The following is a 19,764-nucleotide window of genomic DNA, read 5'->3' on the forward strand; positions in this document are numbered from 1 at the left end:
AAAATCAATGTGTTATAAAATAGTCTTTGAAAGGAGGTTGCTACTTGATTACTTGACTAAAATAAAATACTAGAAAGTATTTAAGAAAGTAGTCCCTTCTTCTCTAACTTCTAGGACAGTGGGCTTCTGCATCACAGAGGGTCACCCATTTGTCATATTTCCTCACTCATGTTGAGGCTCTCCACTCTGCTCGGTCTGAGGGTGTGTGACAGCCTCTCCTGGACCCTCCCCCCAGTCTCTTTCTCTGCCATCCTCTTTTCCTCCTCACTCCTCCTACCACACACGCTGGTGTGCACTAGTTTACTGTACAAGGGCCTGCTCTGTGATCTCATCTCACTGCCAAGAAACTGTAGGCCTGGAGATAATAGGCAAATATGTTCTATCTCTTTGCTTCTCTAAACATCCCAGACAGGTAGAATCCATTGATTCATATGCAGGAATTACAATATTAGAACCTTCAGGAGCTCTATTTAAGCCTAGACAGTATGCCAGTTTGATCTCAAATAATCACTTGCAAAAATTTGCAAAGACTAAGTAAATCATGGAGGAAATAATACCTGTCCAGCTGAGTTTGGTATCCTTATTATTTCCATCCCTGTTGTCTGATTTGGATAGCACAAGTGGGATGGCTAGGGAGTATATTTAATTATTTCCCATTGCAACAGCTTCATTTATATATTATATCGGTTGTTTTCTTGGTTTGCTCTGGGGTTGAGAGTTTAGAACATTTTTAGAGATTTTTAAGAAACTTGAAGAAACATTCAGGTATTAAATCAAAAGAACAAAATTGGCAAAATCTAAATGATTTTCCAGATTTTCATAAATTAGATATATCTGGGCTTGAAATCATGAATAGGTTAACAGTGTACAATTCCAGTAAATAGAAAGATTACACTGGATTTATAGTTTGGCCAGAGATTTGAGATAAGTGCATTGTCTAACCAAGAGGTTCTTATGTAGCCATTTTGTCCTCTCTGATGGTGGCCACCAGTGAAAGTTATTGCCAGTGTATTGGGGTCGTAGCTAAGCACTTTGGTGCATTTTGTTTCATTCTGTCCTCCCGTATCCTGGGGATAGAAGGAAACTGAGTTTCAGTCACTTGCGCAAGGTCACACGGAGTATTTAAGACAGAACCTTTGTTTCAAAGCAGAGTCTCTAGTTCACAGCTTTGACCCCTCCGTTCACCCCCTTTCATCCAACAACAGGATCTTGGCACAGAATGTGTTTTGAATTCTGGTAGTGTTGACACCAGACAGGACATATAACAATGTGATCCTGTTGGAGATACAAAGTCAAATACACCAAGCTTTTTCCTAAATAATTGAGGGAGGAAACCCATATGCAGAAGACCTTGACTTGCAAATTTATTTTCATAAGGCTTTGAAGTAATTTTTCTTTTGGGTCATTGCATTTATTTACCCAGTTGACATATGTAAATGAAATAATTACCTAAGAAAATATGTTCCTAAGTCACTAACATCCATGTTAAGGATGCATGAATTTTTAAAGTATTCAAATTTGGTAAACAACAAATGATGATTTTGAGTTCAGTTTTACATGATCATGAGTTAGTACATAAAAAAGTCAACTAGTCTCGATCTTTTAAGACAGCGGTTCTCAACCTGTGGGTCGCGACCCCGGCGGGGTTCGAACGACCAAAACACAGGGGTCGCCTCAAGCCATCGGAAATACATATTTTATTTAAAAATGTATTGTATAATAAATATGTATTTTCCGATTTAAAAATGTATAATAAATATGTATTTTCCGATTTTAAAATATATTGTATAATATTTGTATTTTCCGATTTAAAAATGTATTGTATAATAAATATGTATTTTCCGATGGCTTTAGGCGACCCCTGTGTTTTGGTCGTTCAACTCCCGCCGGGGTCACAACCCACAGGTTGAGAACCGCTGTTTTAAGATAATAACCTTTAATAAGGTAATTTATGAGGCAGTCTCAACGAGTATGTCTGTGAGGACATACCGAATCAGCATTTTCACAGATCTCTTTACTGGGTGTGTTTCAATTCTCCTCTGCTTTGCTTTTCTCCTTCCCTCCTTGTAATCTCTCCATTTATCAAGGTTCACCTCAAAATTACATTTAAATCAAATCCTTCCTTCTTGTGTGACCCCCACTCTTTTGTTGGCCGTCAGGTGGAACTGGAATTACACATTGACACTTCTGTCTTCTTTAGGCCTCCGGGACACAGACACTATCTCCAACATGTCATTCCCAGCTTCTAACAAACCTGCAGTGTGTGCTGAACGATGGGCAAACAAGGGCTAGGACAGTGTGTGCTGGGGGTGAGGAAGGAGCCAGCCCAGCACGGGCCCAGGAAAGGGTTTCTCAGGGTGTCAGGTTGATCTGGGCCTTGAACGGTGGGCGAGAGTGTAGCCCTCCGAGTGTGATTTGAGTGTGATTTGCGAGCCGATGCAGGTGAGGATGTTGGAAAAGAGGTAGCAGAGACTAGATGGTCCTTCCAGAAGTATGCCCTGCCTGGTCTGTGCCCCAACACAGAGAGGGCATGGGAAGAGCAAAGTGGCCACAATACCTGAAGTCAGGCCATAGGCAAGTGGGCACAGTAGCCTGGCTGGTCTCCATTCAGTCACCTTGCTCGAGTGAACGTGGCCACAGAAATGTCCATCTTACGCAGAGTATACTTGCTGTGGACTGAATGTTACATGTTGCAGTCCTAACCCCCATTGTGATGGTATTAGGAGGCAGAGTCATTAGGAGGTGACTGGGATTATCAACCTACTAGGTACAACCTCAGAGAGCTCCCTTACCTGTCCTCCATGTGAGGAGAGAGACAGAGACAGCCAACCACCTATGAACCAGGAAGTAGGCCTTCCCCAGACACCAAAACTGCCTGCACCTTGACATTGGGCTTCTCAGCCTCCAGAACTATAAGAAATAAACGTGTGTTGCTTATAACCCACTCAGGCTATGGTATTTTGATACAGCAGCCTAAATGAATCAAGGCAGTGCTGGTCAGATAACCCTCCTCCCATGGGCTGGAACCAGTGATCTGGGAAGCATTCACCCTGATCCCTGGCCTCTGGAGGACAGGCTACCTGCTCCCCACTGGGTAACCACAATGGCCTGCAGACTGACTTCCCCTGTCATCAGAAAAATCCTGTTCAAGCCACCCATGAAAGAGCTCACACCTCTAACTGATAGAAAACATTGCTGTTTTCTATAATCCCCTACTAACACATGATTAATGCTGCCTACAGGGTGAAAGCCCAAATTCCTCAGCCTGGCACCACAGTGGAGCATGGCTGGACCCCAGCACACACCTTCAATCTGAACCCCTATACAAGGGCTCTCACCTCCACGTAAACGGACTCAATGTTGTCACTGTCACACAAGCATGACCGAACTTTCTTGACCTGTGACCTGTAATGCTATCCTCACTGCTAAAGTAAGGATGATAAAGTAAAACCTTCATCATCAGCTGTGATGCCTGTGTCTCATACCTTACTCTTTTCTCCCCTCCGCCCACCCCCGTAACCCTGTGCTCTGGAAAGTGACTGAACAGCCAGCGCCATGAAGTCTCCTGGGACCCACTGTTCCCTCAGAGATTGCAGTTTCTACTGAGCCAAGTGGATTATGCTTCATGCTCTGTACACCACATTACTTTGTGAGATGAGGCATTGTGAAAATCTCATTTAGTCCGTTTAAGATCTAGTCCAGGGGCTTTGATGTGGAGCATGTCAGTTTGTAAATATTCTCAATTGAGGGTGGCAGGGGGAGGCATAAGGAATTCTCACTGTGGAGAGAAAAAAAACCCAACTCATACAGCATCATGTCACAACCTCCACTCACGTTCGTTGGAACAGGGAAAAGAACAAAGCCAGCGAGGCCAGAGTTTCATCGCAGGACTTGGCTCTTGGCTGGATGTAGCACTCACATTCTTATCCCAACGGTGGGCGAGAGTGTAGCCCTCCGAGTGTGATGTGAGTGTGATTTGCGAGCCGACAGCGTTGCCCTCACTTGAGAGCTCATTTGGGAGGGAGACGTATCCAGCTAGATCAACTACACGTATTCAATATAATAAGAAACAAAAATATGTGTCAAAGTAGCTTAAAAATTAAAATACTTATTGGCTGATATTACTAAAAAGTCTAGAAATGTACCAAATTTAGGCATGGGAATTTTTCATTTATTTTTTGTTTTAATTTATTTTTCAGTTACAGTTGACATACCATATTATCTTCGTTTCAGGTATACAACATAGTGCTTAGACATCTATGTACCTTAAAAGTGGTCACCCCGATAAGTCTAGTACCCATCTGATACCGTGCATAGTTATTAATAATGTAATTGACTGTATTCTCTGTGCTGTAATTTATGTTCCCATGACTATTTTTATGAATGTCAATTTGTACTTCTTATCCCTTTCACCTTTTTTACCCATCCCACAAACCCTCCTCCCATCTGACAACCATCAAAATCTTCTCTGGATCTGTGAGTCAGTTTCTGTTTTGTTTTTTACATTTCACGTATAAGCAAAAACATACGGCATTTGTCCTTCTCTGTCTGACTTATTTCACTTAGTATAATACCCTCTAGATTCATTCATGTTACCTCAAGTGGCAAAATTTTATTCTTTTTATGGCTGAGTACTAGTCTATTATATATATGTACCACATCTTTATTCATTTGTTTATCAATGGACACTTAAGTTGCTTCCATATCTTGGCTATTGTAAATAGTACTGCAGTTAATATGAGGGGGAATATATCTTTCCAAATTAGTGTTTTGGATTTCTTTGGCTAAATACCCAGAAGTAGAATTGCTGGGTCATAAGGTAGTTCTTTTTCTGACTTCTTGAGGAATCTCCATACTGTTTCTAGTAGTGCCTATACCAGCTTACAGTCCCACCTATACAGTGCATGACCAAGCAGTTAAAACTAGGTGAACAGGACCTGGTTTCTTTTCCTGTTTCAAAATGGCTGCTAGCAGCTCCTGAAGCTACGTGTCTCCTCTTTAACATTCTTAAAGGAAAGCACGCGTCTCTCTTCCAGAGTTCCCAACAAAAGTCTTGGACTAATTAAACCAATTTAGCTATTTAACTGAACTGAAGATTATACAGCAGGGTAGAGATGTTCTGAGTGAGTTGGGCCTAGATTGACCGGGTCCAGCCAACCAGGGTACCAGGGCAACACGATGTTCTAGCGTAAACCCCTGAAGCTCCTGTGAGCAGCAGAGGTGTGCTCGGTCCCAGGCAGGCTTTTCATTGCCTGAAACTCAGTCATAACACATGGAACTAAATACATCGGGTTTGGAAAGTGTCGTATGTGTGTCTAGGAAGAAGCATGCCCATGCGCCATGGCATTTATATTCTTCTCTTTTTTTTTTTTTCTTTCTGAAGTTGGAAATGGGGAGAGACAGTCAGACAGACTCCGCATGCGCCGGATCCACCCGGCACACCCACCAGGGGGCGATGCTCTGCCGCGACCAGAGCCACTCTAGCGCCTGGGGCAGAGGCCAAGGAGCCATCCCCAGCGCCCGGGCCATCTTTGCTCCAATGGAGCCTTGGCTGCGGGAGGAGAAGAGGGAGACAGAGAGGAAGGAGGGGGTGGGGGTGGAGAAGCAAATGGGCGCTTCTCCTATGTGCCCTGGCCGGGAATCGAACCCGGGTCCCCCGCACGCCAGGCCGACGCTCTACCACTGAGCCAACCGGCCAGGGCGGCATTTATATTCTTAGGGAAGGAGGATTCCCAACTCTGCTGCCTTTGTTTGTGACCCTTGGGTAGGAATTATTTAGAGGTGGGTGTGGCCGTGGGAGGAAGAACTGAGAAGGAGGTGTGGATGAAGCTCTGACTTTGGGCTGATGAGTGCATTTTTTAGAGGAGCTATTTGACTCAGGAGTAGCCTTGATTAGGATCTTCTTTATAGAGCAAGCTGACTAATTCTTTGAGAATCCATTGAGGTTTTATGTTACCAAAGTTGATTTGGTAGTCTAGTTTCAGGTAAGAAAACCTCAGAAATGCTGAAGTTAGAAATGTTACATTTGTATCTCCGGGTAATTCTGTAGTCTCCATATAATCTCTGCAATCCTGTGTGAAAATTATAGTGAAACACAGGGAGAAAGTGTGCTCCAAATAATAGGAAATGTATGATCTAAAAATATTTTTCTACATGTTTTCTTATCAGGGTGTGTGTGAGTGTGTGTGTGTGTGTGTGTGTGTGTGTGTGTGTAGAGAGAAGAGAGATAAAAGAGTAATAATTGTAGAAATAGGTACACTTTGGGCAAAGAATTAACTTTGTTTTCATTGTTTAAAAATAGAGGTAATTCTGATGCTCCAAATTAAACACAGCTTAAGAAACACAAAAATGAAGCCTAGTATTTAACTCTTAATTCAAATCGTAAGTATTTGGTCATGAACAGATAATCTTTGGTTAAAATTTATGTCAGTTTCTCAGCTACAACATGATTCTCTAGGCTTTTAACTGATTCCTCTTAAGGTTGAAGGAGTTATCTCAACAGATTTATTATTATTCTCTTCTACTTGTCAACTTGAGAGTTTACAAAATGAAAACAGCCCTTATGTGCCCTGAGCCATTTGCATGTAAATCCTAATAAAAGTTAGAACGGCTCAGGTCAAGGCTACAAAAATCAGGTGCATACAGAAGACGAGCTGGACTTCCGAAATAAACACAGTTCACGGATTGAGTAATCAAGTAATTCACGCCTGTGTTTCTGATGATTTTTTTCAGAACCGAATGGAGGAAAGCAAAGCACTCTTTAGGACAATTATCACATATCCCTGGTTCCAGAACTCCTCGGTTATTCTGTTCTTAAACAAGAAAGATCTTCTAGAGGAGAAGATCATGTATTCCCACCTAGTTGACTACTTCCCGGAATATGATGGTAAGTCAGCACTGTCCAGCCTGCCCGGAGCTGGGGAGGTGTTCCCAGCGCGAGAGCTGGTACCTTGTGGTGCACCCTTGTTGCCTTTGCCCTCGGGAGTGTGCGTGTTGTGACCAAGGAAGGACGGATTTTTGTGTGCTCTATCTTTTAATGACATGAAATGTTTCTTTCCCTAACAATGCTGAAAGTTTATTTCAAAAGGGAACAACTTCTTGTATGTTTTGAAATAAGTGTATCAGAAGAGGGAACAATCCAGCAGTGTTGACCAGTTGTGTGTCAAGCATTTTAATTCCCTTTCATCCCCCTTTCATTTGGTGACAGTCTGCCTCTGCCTCTCTCTAGAGAGAGAACACAGTTTTTCGTCAGCCCGTGCTCTGAAGTCAGTCTGTCCAGGTTCAGATCCATATGCCTTTTTATAAGACCACAATCAAGTCACTTAATTTCTTAGGACCAAATTCATGGGATTATTTTGTAGACTATAGTAGATAATATATGTGTGACATTTTAGCATGATGACTGTCACATAGTGAATGTTCAGGAAATATTTAATTCTGGGAGGTTTCTTGGGCCAGTGAAGTAACCATCATTCTTAGGAAAGGTACCCATCCTTTCATCTCTTCCTCTAGCACAGGGGTCGGGAACCTATGGCTCGCGAGCCAGATGTGGCTCTTTTGATGGCTGCATCTGGCTCGCAGACAAATCTTTAATAAAAATAATAATGTTAAAAATATAAAACATTCATATGTATTACAGTCCATTCATTTCCTCCCGCTCTTGTTCATGGTTGTAGGTGGCTGGAGCCAATCACAGCTGTCCTCCAGGACAACACCAAATTTTTATTGGATAATGCGTAATGTACACGGGTTGTTGTATGGCTCTCACAGAATTACATTTTAAAATATGTGGCCTTCATGGCTCTCTCAGCCAAAAAGGTTCCTGACCCCTGCTCTAGCATTTAGAGTCAGTAGCACTCACTTCAGTCTTCATATGGCTTTGCAGTACTACTTAAAGAGATTGTGCCTTCCCAAGTAGACTGTAAGATCCTGAACATGACACCCAGCCTATTCTCAGAAATACCTGATCAGTTGACAACAAAATGCATCCATCCCCAGCCACTCTAAAACAAGTGAGTCACTGCTGCTGCCCATAAAGTTTTATTGAAACAGCCATGCTCATTCATTTAGGCCCTGTCTGTGACGGCTTTCATGCTGCAACAGCAAAATTAAGTAGTCATGACAGAGATCCAATACCTAAAATATTTCCTCTGGCCCTTTCCAGAGAAAGTTTACCAAACCTTCATCTAGATAGAATAATAGAGGACAAGCTTTGACTCTCACCGAGCTCCAGCCACGTACTGGCGATGATGCCTTAAACAAGTGATTCAACCACTCACCTTCTTCCTAAGAAAAGACTTGAGCAGGATCATATAGTTAAGTCGTGTAGCACAGTGCCTGCCACAGAGGAGCACAAACCTGAAGGACCTATTTTAGAGGGTGCTGGCAGCAAGAGAACAGGCTATTTTTTAAAATATTTCATCAACATGATACCTGGGCTGGCTATCAGTTCAACAGTATTTCTGGACTTCTATAAGGTCCCTCAGAAAGATGATTACTTCAAAAAACTAAGATTCAGTTTTGTGTCAAAATGCACTTGGTCCAGGGCTGCTGCGGAACAGAGTCGCTCCATGTTTAAAGAACTGAAGTCCTCTCCCAAAGACATGAGGTCCTGAAGGATGGTGAGCTGAGAGAAGCATCGTTTGTGGGTGTCATCAGGAGTTAGAGATAGTGCTGTTGTTGTTAGTGGTGTGTTCCCAGCCCCTCTCCGTGCACATTGTTCTTTGTGGGTACTTTCCCAGCCTGCCTGGTGTTTTTACTTTTACCCTTTTTAATTTGCCACTAGCCTGCCACCAAGTCATTAATGCTCAAGACTGTGTTCCTCAGTCTCCCTGAGAAAACTACGGAAGGAACTGACTTCGTGTGCAGTTAACATGTTCCCCCACAGCAAAAGGCTAGTTCTTTAAACAGAACATCTGCCCACATAAGATGTGTCCAAAGCCTCTGGCTTACACTGAAATACACATGCTTGTCTCACAGTCCTGGAAAGAGAGACTCATAATTTTTCTCCGAGCTTGGTGGGAATCAGCAGATGGGAAATGACCTCTCTCTCCGTACACAGCATTCCCCTGGAGGCCAGCATGTCTTCATGGCGGGCTCGCGTTGGGGGTGACAGAGGGTTGATAATGGCACACCTGCCCCTCAGGAGCTCAAGCTGCTCTCTGCAGCACACATGGCCACATCACACATTAGTTGTATTTTTCTGTGATAAAAGCCTTCTCTCTCTCTCTCTCTCTCTCTCTCTCTCTCAATTCCCAGTCCATGGACCAGTCCACCAGAAATGTGCCACTCCGCCAAAGAGTTAACCAACCTGATGTTGTATGAAGATTACAGACCAGTGTTCTTAGTCAAATTGGCTTATGCTCAGGGTGATTTCTGCCTTAGCAGTCCCCAAAATAATTCTATTATCATCGGTTCTTAAGTGTAAAAAGGTTGAAAGCCACTGCTGATGCAACATCTTCCTGATCTCTTTACACATCTGCTTTGTCATATTTTCCTCAGATTCGCCATCACTATGAGTATTTTCCTTCCAATGTGTGCCCGTTGTGAAAACCTGAAGATGGTGTTACGGATAGTCTCCCCCAGTATACACACAACGCACATAGGAAACTTGGCCGTGGCAAAAAGGCACTTTGTTATTCACAAAGCAAATGCAGCTGTCATTTCAGAGACTCCAAGCCCTTGTGAGATGAGCTAAGACTGAAAAAACTGGAGATCCACTCTGCAGTGATGTTTTTATAATAAACATGTTTATAGTATTATAAATTTCACACTTCCACATTTCTGCACTTACAAGGTCTTAATTATAATAAATGCCATTTCTGCATTTCTCCTTAAGAAGGGAAATTATCATTTCCATATGGACTTGAATTACAAAATTGTTCAAAGACTGGAATTCTGTTTCTCCTGTGATGGCTATAATGATTTCTTTGTAGTTTGTTTATTCAGATAACATCATTTATTCTTAAAAACATGACATAGGCCAAGTGCTCTTTAATGAACTTCAGTCTAGTTCTGATATTCTTTAGAATAAAAGGAAAAAAGAAGTGTAGACTCGTTTTGCCAAACAGGGGAAGAGCAAAATCATTTGGAAGTTCATTCATTCACAAGGTAAAAAGATAGTGTTCTTTTATGAAAAAAAGAAAGTTCTCCAACTCAATCTATTAGTTTTAGTTGTATTTTTTATTGTTGCTATGGAGTTAGCAACTTGACTGTAATGTATTGAAAGAGATAGGAAAGTAAATAATTTTATGTATTTAAAATATTGTTTTTAGGCCCTGGCTGGTTGGCTCAGTGGTAGAGCATCAGCCTGGCGTGTGGGAGTCCCAGGTTCGATTCCCGGCCAGGACACACTGGAGAAGCGCCCATCTGCTTCTCCACCCCTCCCCCTTTCCTTCCTCTGTCTCTCTCTTCCCCTCCTGCAGCCAAGGCTCCATTGGAGCAAAGATGGCCCGGGCACTGGGGATGGCTCTGTGGCCTCTGCCTCAGGCGCTAGAGTGGCTCTGGTCGCAACACAGCGATGCCCCGGATGGGCAGAGCATCGCCCCCTGGTGGGCGTGCCGGGTGGATCCCAGTTGGGCGCATGCGGGAAGCCTCTGACTGCCTCCCCATTTCCAGCTTCAGAAAAATACAAAAAAATATATATATATATATTATATATAATATATATATATAATATATATATATATTATATATATATATCTCGTTTCTAATTATGGTACCTTTCCACCCATATAATACCAGCCTTCTTAATCATTTTTCAAAATCTCAATTCTAAGTACCTTATATAAGTGGAATCATGCCATATTTGTTCTTTTGTGTTTGGCTTCTCTTATTTGGCTTTACATTTTTAAGGTTCATGTATGTTATGAAATACATCAGAACTTCATTTGTGTATACTACCGTTTGTTTATCCATTTCTCTGTTGTTGGACATTTTGGCTGGTCTGAATACTGCAGCGGTGAATATTGCTTTACAATATTGAAGTATCTGTTAAAGTCCCTATTTTCAATTCCTTTGGATATACAGGGTGAGGCAAAAGTAGGTTTACAGTTTTTCATATGGAAAATAATACAATAATTAATCAGTATAATACAAGAATAAACTGTGTTTCCCATACTCATAACTATAAACCTACTTTTGCTGCATGCTTTATATATAGGAATAGAATTGCTGGGTCATGTGGTAACTCTATGTGCAGCTTTTTGAGGAACCACCAAACTGTTTCCCACAATGACTGTACCATTTTCATTCCCACCAACAATACACAAGGGTTCTAATTTCTCCACATCCTTGTCAACACTTATTTTCGACTTTTTTTATTATAGCCATTCTAGTAGAGAGAAAGTGGTATCTCAGTATGGTTTAATTTGCATTTCCCTAATGATTAATGATGTTGAGCATCTTTTCATGTGTTTATTGCCCATTTTATATCTTCTTTGGAGAAATATATATATTCTTTATATATTTTTTTTTATATGAACCCCTTACTATGTTATTTGCAAATATTTTTTTCACATTCTGTAAGTTGTTTTTACTTTCCTGATAATGTCATTGATACACAAAGTTTTTAATTGTGATGAAGTCCAGTGGATCTATTTATTCTTTTGTTGCTTCTGATTCTGGGGTCATATCTAACAATCCATTACAAAATTATTAGTTAAGTTTTTAATATACCCTGATAAAGCTATCACAGTCTTTCTTCAAAGCATCTAGAACAGTGCTTGGCACATACAAGACCCTGAAAAAAATGTGTGAAAATGTAAACCAACTTTTTTTATCATCACACATAATGAATTGGTTTATAAATGCGGTGTGCTCAAAAACACCAGAAGTCTGCAGAGTACGGCTGTAGTTGGACCTGATACTAAGGCACAGGTGTTCTATTCTGACAGAGATTTCAGTCTTGAGAATGTAAACTCATCCATAACAGGGGGGCCTTGGGGGGGCAGACTGACAGGAGAGCCTGAGGCAGCTTATATGATCTGTGTGCACACATTATATAGCTGAGAGCAGCACAATTAACTCAGTCCAATAGACGTGAGCTGTCATCCCCCTACTAAAGAGCCTGCAGTGGCTCCCTATCACCCAAGGAACCAAAGCAAAACTTAGCCTGGCCTTTAAGCCAGCAGTCTGTTTTCACCTAACATTTTTTGGATGGATGTATGTGCAAGATAAAGTGACAAAGAGAAGCAAATACACATGGTAGTGTTGGAGAAGATGATTATAACCAATCAAATCTGCGTGCAGAACTTAACACCCAAAAAACAAACAATCCAATTAAAAAATGGGCAGAGGACCTAAAGAGGACGTACAGATGGCCAACAAAGATGCTCAACATCACCAATCAGGAAAAGTAAATTAAAAGCACAGTGAGAGTGCCTGACCAGGTGGTGGCTCAATGGATAGAGTGTCAGACTGGGATGCAGAGGACTCGGTTTCAAAACCCTGAGATCACCAGCTTGAGTGTGGGCTTATCCTCCTTGAGCACGGGCTCACCAGCTTGAGCCCAGGGTGCTGGCTTGAGCATGAGATCACAGACATGACCCCATGGTTGCTGGCTTGAGTTCAGAAGTTCACTGGCTTGCAACCCAAAGTTGCTAGCTTGAAGCCCAAGGTTGTTGGCTTGAGCCCAGGGTTGCTGGCTTGAGCAAGGGGTCATCACTCTGCTGTAGCCCCCGGTCAAGGCACATATGAGAAAGCCATCAATGAACAACTAAAAGTGCTGCAACGAAGATTGATGCTTCTCATCTCTCTCCTTTCCTGTCTGTCTTTTCCTATCTGTCCCTCTGTCTCTGTCACACACACACAAAAACAAACAAACAAACAAAAAATAGTGAGATATCAACTCACACCTGTCAAGAGTATCATCAAAAAATCAAGTGTTGTTGAGGAAATGAGGAAATGGAGAAAAGGGAACCCTCGTGCACTGTTGGTGGGATTGTAAACTGGTACAACCACTATGGAAAAATAGTAAGGAGCTTCCTCAAAAAATTGAAAATAGAACTATCATATGATGTAGCAATTCTGATCAGATATTCATCCAAAGAAATCCAAAAAGACATATTCACCCCTATGTTCATTGCAGCACTATTTACAATAGCCAAGATATGGAAGCAACCTGAGTGTCCATTGATAAACAAATGAATAAAGATTAGTTCATATATACAATAGACTATTACTCAGCCCTAAAAAGAATGAAATTTTGCCACTTGAGACAACATGAATTGACCTAGGGGGTATTATGCTAAGTGAAATAAGTCAGACAGAGAAAGACAAATACCATATGATTTTGCTTATATGTAGAATCTAAAAAAAAATAAAACAAACTCATAGAGACAGAAAATAAGCTGATGGTTGCCAAATGGGAGGAGTTTGGGGGCTGGTGGAAAAGGTGAACAGATTAAGAAGTACTAATTGCCAGTTATAAAACAGTCCCAAGGATATTAAAATGCAGCATTGGGAATATAGTCAATAATATTACAATAATTATGAATGGTGTCAGATGATGGTTACTAGACTTTTCAGGGTGACCACTTCATGAGTTATATAAATGTTGAATCACTATGTTGTACACCTGAAACTAATAAAATATGTGAACTGGAATTGAAAAAATATATATGGGTACCTTATTTTTAAAAGGTTGTAGTACAGATATCATCTTTATGAGCATTGACCCAGTCAGTACAAATTATTGAGCGAATGCATTAATGCATCAACTAACAAACTGTCCCTCTCCTCCCTTGGCCAACAGGACCCCAGAGAGATGCCCAGGCAGCTCGAGAATTCATCCTGAAGATGTTCGTGGACCTGAACCCAGACAGTGACAAAATTATCTACTCCCACTTCACATGCGCCACAGACACCGAGAACATCCGCTTTGTCTTTGCTGCTGTCAAGGACACCATCCTCCAGTTGAACCTGAAGGAGTACAATCTGGTCTAATTGTGCCTCCTCGACACCACCCTTCCCTTCCTTGGTGGGCTATCGAAGCTATACAAGAGGGACTGTATTTCTGTGGAAAACAATTTGCATAATACTAATTTATTGCCGTCCTGGACTCTGTGAGCGTGTCCACAGAGTTTGTAGTAAATATTATGATTTTATTTAAACTATTCAGAGGAAAAACAGGATGCTGAAGTACAGTCCCAGCACATTTCCTCTCTTTTTTTTAGGCAAAACCTCGTGACTCAATGTATTTTAAATTCTCAGTCATGCACTCACAAAGATAAGAGTTGTTCCTCTTTCTCTCTCTCTCTCTCTCTCTTTCTTTCTTTTCTATTGAGCAAAGCAAAGTTGATTTCCTTTTTCCTAACCCACACGTCCCTCCTGATTTTTCCTGGGTTACAATGGCCTTTATTCCAGTTCCATTCTTGGTCAGGTTTTTTTTCTCTCGAATGAAGCAGTCAGGACCCTGTCATTCAATTTAAGCCATCAACATCAGCTTTATTTAACAGTTTGTGGTTTTTGCTGAAGGATTATAAGTATTAATACTATGGTTTTAAATGTATTGCTCTGGATACACATGCAGAGTTTTTATATAAATATATCGTCTTGCCTCACTTTGGGCTGGATGCCCGTGTAATGGTTGTCATTTCTTTAGGAGTTCTGCTTTCAGCCGATCACTCCTTGATCACTCAGAGAAGTGTGCAGAAGTCAGTAAGACAAGGGCAGAGACCCACAGAAGGAATCCTTTCTTTTGAAATGCCATGTGCCATTTTCCTTCCTCCCTTCCTTGCTTTTTTCATTTTTCACCCTCTCTTCTTTAAATTACAGATGCCAAAAAAATATGCCAATAGACACTACATTACCCAATGGCTGCTACCCAGAGCCTTTTCATAGGTTGCTCTTCATATTTTTCTCCCTTGGTTAAGATTTTTCCTCCCTTTTTTTCTTAGTGTTTGGGCCACAATTTTTAGATGACTTTTATTATGGATATGTGTTGCCAAAGCTGGCTTTTTGTAAAACAGCATAAGAACTTAAAAGCCAGTATCTTAAAATGAAAGAGACTGTGAAGCCTAAAATGATTGGCTGAGAATGAACCTGAAACACCAATTGCCAAACAGTTGGTAACTGTAAATTTGATTCTCATGGTCCATTCTTGTCTTTGACCTTAAATTGCATTGTTTTATCTCCGTGTTCAATGTTGAATGTCCAAATTGGAAGTGTGGAAAAGTGTCCTCTGTGATACAACATGAAAATTGCTTGTGTCTATTCATTTGCAGCCAGTTTTACTCTCTTTATGTTCTTTAAGGTTGAGTAGGTCTGCCAAGAACATTGATAGTATTACTCTGACACCTTTACTTTGCAAAATAAGAAGCTACTGCTAGTTTACCACCTATGAACCTTTTTCAACTGGTGACTGGTTAAGCTGAACTTAAGGGAGATGTGAACTTAACTCAAACTTAACCTCTCATTGTTCTGTAGAACATGTATTTATGTAACCGAACCTGCTAAGAGAGATGTTTGGAGTTCCCTATGTGCAGTTTTCAACAAATGCAAAAAGTATAGCACATGCATTGATGAGCTATCTGCCAAGCGGCTTGTGTTGAAATATGATTTAAGAAAATAAATCATGATTTTTTTAAACCTGCTGGGAAGTTAGAATTAGGCCATGACACTGGTCTCATTTTAACTAGTAATACTATTTGGCATGAGTCTAAACTTCCATATAAACCACTCCCTTGGAACAACAAAGGGGAGGGAGAAAGTCAATGGCTTATTAGACGAGTACCAGAGTTACTAAATAGTAATGAAATGTTCTCATTCTCGACTCTCCTGGCCTCAAACAACACAGGTTACTTTTTTCCTTGCTCAGAAGCACCTATGATTTAATTAAGAAACAGACTCCTGTAGGTATAGTGCAATTATGAATGCTCGAATCATTGTACATACATCTCTCTCTTGATATTGCAGCATCCATACTGGCTTTGTGGTCATTAATTTTTTTGGCAGATTGAATGTGCTGTATTGATATGTATCTATGTAATTGTATGTCTTATAGCTAATTCACATTTTGAATAATGTTATTTTATTTACTTTTTTAAGAGAGGAGAATGTAAATTTGTCAGTTTATTTCTGACTAGGGATATTTTTTTTCCATTTAGAAAAGAAGAAAAAAAAAACCTTACTATCGTACAGAGCGGTACTAGCATCGTGCTGTATAAAATCATTTGCACATTCCTGAGTAGAGGTATACTGACTATAAGACCCAAAGGTAATTTCATAGCAAAACACATCAAATCAGTCAGAGCTTTTATACAAACATGGAAACCAACTTTGTAGAACTTTTGCCATTTGACCTAGGATTGGAATATGAGCTTTTATACAATTCATATTCTTATTTGGCAAATGCACAGTTTAGTATTACCTCTCTGATGGCCTTTATTAGAAAGGCAGTTTTAGAAGCTATTGTGATCCATTAAGGAAATGTTTTAACAGCTAGAGACCACTGCTTGCCTGAAAGGGCGATCTTAAATTTGGTGCAGCAAAAAAAAAAAGAAAAAAAGAAAAAAAAAAAAGAAAAGAAAAAAGTAAACATTTGAAGGCCTACAGTATGTATAGAAAAAAACCTCATCACAAGATCATAAGTGTTACAGTTGTAGGGAATCAAGATACTCTATTTAATAGACCTATAGTAGACTGTAGTCGATTAAACCTGATTCAAAGCTCAGAAGAAGCTGAGCAAAACAGGGAAGATTGTTATATTTGTCTTTATGAAATTGGGATGGAATTGCTATGCAGAATTGAGGTTTGTGGACTCACTGTTCCTCTTAGGGTGCATGACAAGATCCCTTCTCTTGAGAAAGGAAAAAATTGATCACCCTAGTGCGGTGAGGCCTCGCAGCCTAGTTGTATCCACACTAGTCAATTGAAGCTAAAGGATTTTCTCTTTTGTTTCTTTGTTTGGGGTTTTATTGAAGGGGATAGGGGAGGGAAGGGATTCTTTTCAGTTTTGTATAAAAACAAAGTTTACTCATGCTTTATATTATATTGTGATTGCAGGCGTATAAGCGTGTGCCACTGGACTCCTATTTATGCTCTAGGTAACAGAGGCCTGTGGCGAGTTTTATGGTGATTTGGGCATGTCTTAGAAACAAAAACAAAAAAAAACACCTTTCTTCAGTGTACCAAGGCAAGCAGCCATTTCATGACTCACCTAACACATTGCAGTGTGCCAGTTTACAGATGATTTCTCCCTTCTTTGCGTGACATGGCAGTTCCGACCCACAGAGAATTCCTTATTTGTAAATTGGAGGTTTGTATTATGCCTTACAGAGCCTAAATTCAGAAGTCTGTGCCTCATATCTGAAACAAAGGGAAACAACACGCCCATGCAACAGTAACTACATCCCTTCTAGGTTTTTTTTTCTTTCTTCAATATTTCCATATAAAGAGCTCTGTTGAATGTCATGAACAGACTGGGGGGGGGGGGTGTTCTTAGGAACCTGCATATTTGTTTAGCCGATGACGTCTACAAAAGGTATTTGAGGAACACCTGAAACTTGTAATTTTTTGTAGATTAACTAGCAGGTCTAATATTTTAAAAAGGTAAATCAGCTAAAGGACAATTTACTTTTTGTACTTCAGACTATCTTGATTGTTAAGGTGTACGAACTGTAATCTTAAAATTTTTACTGCCACATGATTGTAAATTTTAGTTGTCTTAAGTTAGGAATCGGTGAAATGCTATTTATGCTGGATTTGGGTCAAACTGACTTATTTGCAAAAAAAAAATAAAAATAAAAAATAATGGGAAGAAAGGGCTGCATAATGAAATACTGCAAGACTCAGATATTGGTTGGAAATAACCTTCAAATTACCTTCAATTTCCCTTTGTTTTCAATTTCTCTAAAAAGAACGAATGAAACGAAATATAGCAGAATGTTAACCCATATAAAAATAAAGTGTACCCAAATATTATAATGTATATTGCTGCTCTTCTTAAAATTAAATAAGGGTTTAAAACCACTTAATTGGTAATTGACAACATCTCAGTTGATACAAATAAGGTATGCTTGGTATACACATTAATATTTTCTTCCAAAGATATATATCTTTGGTTAGAAACACACACAGAAATTAAAATGAGTAATATCATATGTTTATCTCTCTCTGCAGATTTCCAGCATATGTAGCGTTAATAGATCTGTCCTGGTAACTATGTCTTTGGGATTTCATCTTGGTTCCATCAAATTAGAAAAAGAAAATGGCCTACTTGTATATGATTAGCTAGAGATTTTTGGAGCCAGACACCTGCTGTTTAGTAGCTACTTAATACAGAGTCTCAACTTGTCATTTGTTTTTCTCACAAAATAATAAACCATTTCCTGCCTTCTCCCCAACTACCAATGCCCTTTCAATAACACTCTTGCCTCTAGAATCATCTGTTCCAAGTATGCATACACACCTAGCACATAATAGGTGCTCAAATATTAATTTCCTTCTGACCTCCCTTCTCTGTCATGTACCTCCATTTCCCCACATGATTCCAACCCGATAGTAAATGACATTTCCATGTTATTAAAACACCTATTTGGGTAAAATTGGATCTTACATGGATAAAGGAATTCTGATTTTCATATAAGCTGTGTGTGGTAAACAGGAAAGAAAATAACAGGGAGGAAGATATTCAGTAGAATATTTTTTAAGTTTTAGAAGAAAGAGAAAAATTAGTATGTAACTTTGTTCAAGTTACTTTGACGGAAATGTGCAGGTGGATTTCTTTTCCTCAAAGAACTCTAAATGCAACAGCCTCTTGCTGGATGCCTCACCCGTCATCACTGGAAACCCTTACTAGACCTATGTATTTAGGGAGTTTTGTCAGAAAACATTTTTAACTTGCAGTATTTAAAAGAATCATATTTACTGTTCTTAAAATGTCATTCAAATGCATGTATTGTCTATTGTTTGGGGACGGGAACTAGTTTTGCAAAAAACACCTAATGTTGTATAATAATGCCCCACTGATCTTGCTGGTTAAAAATACAGTATTTTTGGCCATAATTTTGTACTACAGTATTCTTCATTTTTGAGTTTTGCTTCTCTTGAAGTTGCCCAAGCTTTTCCCAGAGTGTTTTTTTTATTATTAGCTATATTAGAATAAATCTTTTCTTCCTGAAAACACTTCATACTGTACATGCATTTCCCAAAGGAGACAGGTTCAGTAGGATCTAAACCAACCAAAAAATGTCTTACCCCTTCTGTATATAATCAGAATATTCAGTCTCCTTTAGTAGGAATATCTGTATTGATAATATTGATCAAGTTAGTTTTTGTTTAAAAAAAAAAACAAACTTGCCCTGATTTAGGGTTGCAAGCAACTGTAAAAATAAATGTATGTAGCTGCTCAATAAAGACTTACAAGGGCCCTGTTTTCAGCCTGCAGCGGTCTCCTAACAAGAAAGAACACAGGCCAGAGGGGGCGGTTCTTGCCTTCATTAGAGTTTTCCGCTTCAACAGTGCAGTGAGTGGGTGCACTCCACGGGGGCAAGAGGACTGTGTCTGACGTTTAGAAGCACTCATCTAGGCTTTTGAGATCAGCGTAAAAAAAAAAAAAAAAGCTTTTCTTTTGCTAGCAAATTTGTAAAGTTGGTGACACGTGTTGTTCCAGAGAACTGGAGCCTGTGTAGGGACTTCAAACCCTGACAAAAAGCAAAGCCGGTTCCTGCTCGCTGTGATTGGGTCTCAGCGCTTGACAGCCCAGCCCTTGCTGAGGGAATCTGGTATTGCAGAACACGGTTCTGTCAAAGTACTTTAGAGAAG

The 19,764-nt window shown here is 40.1% G+C and overlaps 1 protein-coding gene across 1 annotated transcript in view; it reads left to right on the forward strand.

Moving 5' to 3' along the window:
* Positions 1-19,005, forward strand: part of LOC136394589 (guanine nucleotide-binding protein G(q) subunit alpha) — a 313,975-nt gene extending 294,970 nt beyond the window's left edge. Inside the window, exons 6-7 of the mRNA XM_066367948.1 lie at positions 6,733-6,886; positions 13,754-19,005. Coding sequence (XP_066224045.1) covers positions 6,733-6,886; positions 13,754-13,944 — 345 coding nt within the window. The 3' untranslated portion in view covers positions 13,945-19,005. The remainder of the gene's footprint in view (positions 1-6,732; positions 6,887-13,753) is intronic.
* The last annotated feature ends 759 nt before the right edge of the window (positions 19,006-19,764 follow it).

The sequence above is a fragment of the Saccopteryx leptura genome, chromosome 2 (genome assembly GCF_036850995.1).
Source record: "Saccopteryx leptura isolate mSacLep1 chromosome 2, mSacLep1_pri_phased_curated, whole genome shotgun sequence".
Lineage (NCBI taxonomy): Eukaryota > Metazoa > Chordata > Mammalia > Chiroptera > Emballonuridae > Saccopteryx > Saccopteryx leptura.